This window comes from Drosophila ananassae, chromosome XL, assembly GCF_017639315.1.
Source record: "Drosophila ananassae strain 14024-0371.13 chromosome XL, ASM1763931v2, whole genome shotgun sequence".
In the NCBI taxonomy this organism is placed as follows: domain Eukaryota; kingdom Metazoa; phylum Arthropoda; class Insecta; order Diptera; family Drosophilidae; genus Drosophila; species Drosophila ananassae.
This window is the reverse complement of record NC_057931.1, coordinates 3509185-3516095: the sequence shown is the minus strand read 5'-3', so window position 1 is coordinate 3516095 and position 6911 is coordinate 3509185. Positions and strand designations below refer to the sequence as shown.

The 6911-nt window shown below is 40.0% G+C and overlaps 1 protein-coding gene across 1 annotated transcript; it reads right to left on the bottom strand.

Moving 5' to 3' along the window:
* Nucleotides 1-34: 34 nt before the first annotated feature.
* LOC6504065 (putative glutathione-specific gamma-glutamylcyclotransferase 2) lies at nt 35-6866 on the bottom strand. The gene is made up of 2 exons (XM_044716708.1): nt 5109-6866; nt 35-316 (listed from the first exon to the last, which is right to left on the bottom strand). The coding sequence occupies exon 1, from the start codon at nt 6773-6775 to the stop codon at nt 5819-5821; it is 957 nt and encodes a 318-aa protein (XP_044572643.1). The 5' UTR covers nt 6776-6866; the 3' UTR covers nt 35-316; nt 5109-5818.
* Between the last annotated feature and the right edge of the window lie 45 nt (nt 6867-6911).

The window sequence follows — 6911 nt, the reverse complement described above, 5'->3', positions numbered from 1 at the left end:
GATGTTACTACTGCTACGGAGGCGATTGGGATGGGTGGGGGGATGATCCTGCTCCGAGGAGAACCGAAAAATGGAGTGGAGAAATTGTAGTTTTTTTTGTTTTCTTCCTTCCGCGTCGAGTCCTTGGCGTAGTTTTCTTTCTTTTTTATTAATAATTTTTTTTTTTTAATTTTCTTTGAAGAATTGTAGATTTTTGTGGGTTAATCGAAGTGAAGAGAAGAGAAGCCAGCGCTGCTCTGAGCTCGTCCTTGTTGGTTTTTGATTTTGATTTTGTTTTTGGGAATTGAAACTAGGTTAACAATAGTCGAATTAATAGCTGCAGGAGACACAGAACAGAATGGAAACTAATTAGAAGTTGAAAACTAGTTCAGGTTAGTTTAGAAACTTTAATTAACGGTAAATATGTGGTGTGCTCTGGGGCCAAAAGTTAAGTTGACACATTTACTCATTAGAACCCCTTGGAATGTCCTTTCTAAAAAGGATATTGCTTTTTTTATGATTAATTATTTAATATAATTAATTTACACTAAGATTACACAAAATATCATTAAATATATCACTAGAAAGTATAAATTATTGAAATTATCGCAAGTCCTTGTTGTTACAATTTTTATGGCCTACTTTTCAGGGCAAGAATTATAATCTTTCTTGTTCGGCTATCCACACAGTTATGGGAGAGGCGGAATGGCGGAAAAGTAAGAAATCAAGTAACTGTTTTTTCTATCAAGCTGTGCGCTTAACCGTTATGTTCGGTTTTCTACTTATTGTTTCATTTGCTCTTCTTCTTGTTGGCTCTTTTGTTTCCGTTTCCGTTTCTGTTGCTGTTGCTATTTTGCCGTTTCTCGTTTCTGTTTCTGTTTCTGGTTGGCTCTTGGCGCTGGGGGATTACATAAACCTTGATTTCTATGCAGACTTTGACAATGGCACACGTAGATTAATTAAGAGCTCGACCTTACTCTCTCTCTCTCCTCCCCCACTTCTCCTTCTCTTTCCCTCTCTGTAGACTTTTTTTTTTTTTTTGTAGAGAATACCCCCCATTGTGAAATGGAATCAATCTGTTAACGGGATATTGCGATTGCAATAAGAGAATATTACACAAAAAAAAAAAAAAAATACAGAGAGAGAAAGACTATAATCCTGAAGGTGTTAATTGAAAATCGTTGCTACATTATGTTGCACAACGTATATGTATGAGTGTTGGATTTAAATGGATTATATTGAATGGTGGATATATATATATACATATGTCTATATGTAAGATATATATATGCACTTTTTTGATGGCACACAAATCGATTTTTTCGCACACTCGCAGCCCATCGCAATGGTCGTGTGTTCGACGAACTTCTACTACCATATTATACTATGTACTATACTCTTCGTTTTCCTTTTTCCTTTTCCTTTCCCCCATTCTTTGTTTGTTCCCTTGTTTTGTTCTTGTTGTTGCCTCTTTTTATTATTATTATTTTTTTTTCTATTTTATTTGCAATTGTTTACGCTCACACACACACACACTTACACATATGGGCGCAACAGTGGGGCAACAAAAAAAAAAAGGGAAAAGAAATAAAAAAAAAAGGAAGAAAAATAGAGGGGGGGAAGGACAAGCAAATCGTTGGCATACTTTAAATTTAATTCCCGCAAACAAGCCTGGCATGTGGGAGGAGCAAGGGAGATAGGACATGTACAAGAGCATTCCGGAGAGCAGAAGTAACGGAAGATGGTGTCAGTACGTGTGTGAGAGTGTTTGATAATGACAGTGTGTGTTCATCCCCCTCCCACTGACAGAGACCCAGCCCCCCTCGTAATGATGATTAAAATGCCATCGCGTGGAGAGTAGCAAGCCCCATGAAGAAGAAGAAGAAAAATCAGAAGAAAAGAGTGTGAGGCGGGAAAAGTGTAAGAAGAGGAGTGGGAGCAAAGGATGCTGGTGCTGCTGCCCCGAAATCTGTGTATGTACATCTCGCTTGCTCCCCTTTTTCTTGTGCGTGTATGTGTGTAGATAACCTCGATTTACAGATTTTTCTCACACTCTCCCCCTCCCCCCCCACACACACATACACCTGCTTGTTGCTACTCACATGTTTAAACTACATCTTTTTTTTTTCTTGCTGATACTGCTTCCGATTTTTGTACTTTTTTTGGGATGAGAGAGAGAGAGAAGAGAAAGTGGGGGAGGGATAAAAAAAAATATGTTGAGGTAAGTATTTTAAATAACTTTTTTTGTTTATACAAGGGGGGGAGAGGGGGCTTCTCAGCATCACACACACACACACACACGACACACACTCACGCACACACTTAAAAGAAGATATCCTTTTTAATAGAAACGCGGGTTTTTTTCTCAAAGATAACTGTATTTTCAAGCCTTTCTTTTTAGCTTTCTTCTTAAGCTTTAATTGAAAAAATTTTTTAATTAAAATTAGGTAGTTTGTAAGCAATTTTTTAAATAGTAATTCTATTATTTCTTTACAGGGAGAACAAAAAAATATGCTGCTGGTTGGCTGTCGGTTGTCGACTGAGCTGCTGCGACGCTGCCGAGAAATGCCAGGCCTGGCATAAGAGAGAGGGACCTGCGAGCAAGAGAGAGAGCTAAGCTTTCTCTTGGCTCCTACGAGAGCTCCTACGAGAGAACAGAGAGCGAAAGAGAGCATCCTATCCCTGGAGTTAACGGCATGTGTATAAGTGAAGCTGAGACCTCATTATCCGTAATGGCGTCTTTTAGGCATTTTTTCATAGCCTACTTCAAGGCGTTCTTCGCATTTCTCATTTTTTTCCCCCATTTTTTTTTTGTTTACTAAGCAACAAAAATCACAGGATATGCTGTGTATGTGTGTGTAAAGCAGCTGCCATGTGAGAGTTTAGTGCGCAGGCTTACGCTAGGATACACGCCAGGATACCCAAAAGAAGCAGCAACAACAACAACAATTCAGCCAAAAACAATGCAAAATGTTTTGCGCGCGCGGTCACATGACACAAATCCTACACACACACATACTAACACACACACACACACACACACCAGGAGGCACTTATACAACTACAAAATTTGTTGAGGCAGCGCAGGAGCAGACACACACACACACACACACACACCAACACACACTCTCACACCCAGTTTTGGAATCTAATACGCTAAAAAGCTTTAAAATTTACTTGGCCGAAACATCTGGAACGGGGATTTCTTCCTTTTCCAAAAAAATATATCTTATTTTGGATAAATTTTTTTGTTTTTAGTTAATTTTTTGGTTGGAAAAAAATTTATTATTTTTTCTTGATAGTTTCTTTTTATTAAATTTTGTTTTTTGTATATATTTTTTTTTTTTTTTGGGGGGGAGAAACGCGTGTGAACGCGTCGAACGCTCGGCACCGAAAACTGAACTGGAAAACTCGCGCAGTTTCCTTTCCTGCACGTGTATGTATATGAAATATGGAATACACACACACATCCACACAATTACAGTAGAGTGTCCTTAAAGATAAATATGTAATAAGATTCCTAAAATAATTCAGTATTTTTTGAGTTTCAAATAAATGTTTAAAGAGTTTAAAAAACTTTGAATACTTTCTCATATTTTTTCAATAAAAACATGGTTTTTTGTACTTTTTCACAAAAAAAAAAACTAATTTAAAAAATTAACAAAATATGTATTTAAAAACTTAAAAACACTACTTAAAAAACCAACTATAAACTACTTTTCAAACTACAACTTTTTAAATCTTGGTTAAATTTTAGTTTTTTTTTTTTAAATCAACATTTTTTACAACTTTTTTCATAAATAAAAAATTTAAAAAAAAATAGAACAAAATTTATTAAAACTATTATTTTGCTAAAAAAATGTACTTAGCAACTAATTATATATTATATAAATAAGAATAACCTAAAAATTAGCCTAGAAAAACCGTAAAAAAAACACTTTTTTATAAAAACAAGTGCTAAAAAATATAAGAAAATATAAAATTATTATTTAATAAAAAAATATAAAACCCTTAACTATTCAAAACCCTCTTATTGAGTCTCTACTGTACAGATATCCTGGTGGTTATGCAAAGCAGCGCAGAGTTTGTAGGGTTGTCGCTGGCTTTGATTTCGTTAGCATACGTTGGCAACCCTGGTCACGCTCGATACATGTTATTGTTGTTGCTTTTGTTGCCAGGGAAGCGGCAGGACGAAGGATAAACCGGCAAAAGGGGGGTTTTAGGGGGGGGGAAAGCGAAAGGAGAAAGTTTAAAAACCAGGACAGACATCAGATTTTTTTTTTACGAATATTAAATGGAGTGGAGGTGTCGAGGGGTTGGAGGGAGGGAGGGGCGTGAGTTAGTAATCCTATATGGCAGAGTACATACTAAAAAATTTAATCTACTAAAATGTAAATACCTGCCCCGCCTCCTCCGCCCATATAGTAGAGCAAAATTTGCATGGAAATTGTAATGAGTTATGCGCAAATGTCCTTTGAGCGCGCGGCCATTATCAATAACTCAGCAAAGTAGGCAATAAAAAAAAGGAGCCAAAGGAGTGAGACAGCGCCAAAGAGAGATTGAGAGAGCAGAGAGTAAGAGAGCGGGAGAGAACAGAACAGTTGAGTGGCGGGAGAGCAACTCTTGCGTCATGTGTTGGACAAGTCCAATAAGAAACTTGTTGGGCCAGCGGGCGAAAGAAATTCTGATAAGAATTTTTGCAATAGCTTAACGGGGGGGGTGGTTGGGCGGTAGAATATAGAGTAACGGTAACGGTAACAGTAAAGGGCAAGCAGGCAGGGTAAGAGGTATATGAGTTGGGATAAGTAATCAGTTGATGTGATTCATCTGAACGAGCAATCGCAATAACAATTTTAACGATGATATTAAAAACGTAAATGCAAACATGTTGTCATCCCACATACTACTCTCCCCCACACACACACACTCGCACACACACATATCATACACTCACTCCAATAAGAAATTTGCATTTTCACACACGCGCAAACATAACATCATCATCGTAGTAAGCAAAACAAAAACAACAACAACAACAACAACAGTTAGATGAGACCCACAGAGACGTACACATTCCAGAGCACCATCGCTACCGCCGCCACCGCCGCCCCCTCACCGCCCACGCCCACCTGTTTCATGGCGTTTTAATTCCGCTGCTACACTCCTCCACCGTCGCTTCCGTGTCTTGACACTTGTCGCGCCCGATTGGCTTTCCTTAATTTGACTCCTGCGACTGCACTCTGCACTGCCCTGTGATCGGGGCTTAAAAAAAAACCGAAAAAACTAGCAATAAAATGCAAAAAATGCTAGAGCTGGAAATAAAATCGATTCCAGACTCGATAAGTCGAACATAACAGTTTTTTTTTTCGGTTGCCATTCGATGAATTGACCAGTGTTGGTTAACGTTAAAGCTGTTAAAAGCTGTTAGTAACAGCGACAAGCGCCAACTGTTATCAGTTTGAAAAAAAGCTTCGACAATCGTAAATAATAAATCTTTTTTTTTTTAACTTATCAAAAGCAGATTTACACGAATCTTCCGCTCAAGAGTTTATTATAAATTATATAATAAATTTAGAAGCTGTAGAAACAAAAATAAATGTGGTTTTAAACATAATATAAATAAAAAATATATAAAAAATAGAAATTTAAATACAATTATTTATTTCACGTTTAAATTAGACTATCGCACATTGTTGCTCGTCCTTCTGAGTCACAAAAAATACATATATGGAACGAAAATACTCTCTGTTTCGCTGGAATTCTATGCAACACGTCATTGTTCTTCTACAATCTTCGGTATTTACAAAAATAAATAGTAATTGTCTAGGAGGAAGCGATGTCACGCCTCGTTCTTTCGCATCAACTGCCCGTGGAGCAGCCACTCTCGTCCGCCCGGCTGCTGGGAACGCTCCAATAGCTTCTGCAATCTCTCAGCCTGATCCTGGTGGGATGGTTCTCCTTCTTGTAGCGCCACAGAGATCTCCTGCAGCAAGGCGCCTTCAAGGAGATGCGGCTCATCCTCATCTATGAAGCGACGTACGCTGGCCACCAACTCGCCCAGGTGATCGTCCACAGCGCCGGGGAATAGCTTCTCCATGGCGGTGGCCAGATTGAAGAGATATTCACGATTGGGGCCACTGGGTCCGGCGGAACTGAAGATCTGCCTGGCGATGCACGGCACCTGCCACACATCACCGGCATACGAATCATTGGCCTGCGTGGCCACGTACATGATCACCTGAATGGGCTCCCCGTCCGCCGACGAAGTCTTTGGGTATTCGTGGAAGTGCAGACTGCACCGTTCGTAGCCGTTCTTCTCCCTGTAGTCCAGATGATCCAAAACGGCACCCTTTTGGCTTGCTGCAATGCGATAGGCCACGCCATAGACCCGATCCTGACTGGGATCACCCGGCAGGAGGGTCACCACTCGCCCCGGTCGCTCCGGAATCCCTCGGTGATCGATGCTGTGCTGATAGAAGCGTCGCTTGAAGCCCCAAACGAATCCCCGCCGCCGGTCGATGTAGGGAAAGTCCGCCTTCCACACCAGCGATCCGTAGCCAAAGATCCAGACATCTTCATCCGTGGGTGATGGTGGCACCTCTTGATTACTGGCCACCGCATCGAAACTTTCAAGGAGGGAATTACTAGCGGCAGATGTTAATGTTTTCTTGGCCAGAATTTCGGCGAAAAAGTTGCGATAGATGTCGTTGGGCAGCTGGTCGGAGGCGGCACCGGTGCGCCGGAATTCCTCCAGGTAGGCCAACATCTGTGAGGGCGTTGGCGGTGTCGCTTCCATTGAATTCAATTGATTTATAATAAAAATTAATACAAAAAAAATTGCACGACAAATGTCACAGCTGATGTCTGTTAACAGGCTGTTAAAAGCTAACAGGAGTCACCCGTTGTGGTGTGACTCCGGTCACCCTGTTAAG

What these genes read in the sequence shown, in the direction of transcription:
- LOC6504065 (XM_044716708.1), bottom strand. Translation starts at nt 6,775, where the DNA reads ATGGAAGCGACACCGCCAACGCCCTCACAGATGTTGGCCTACCTGGAG.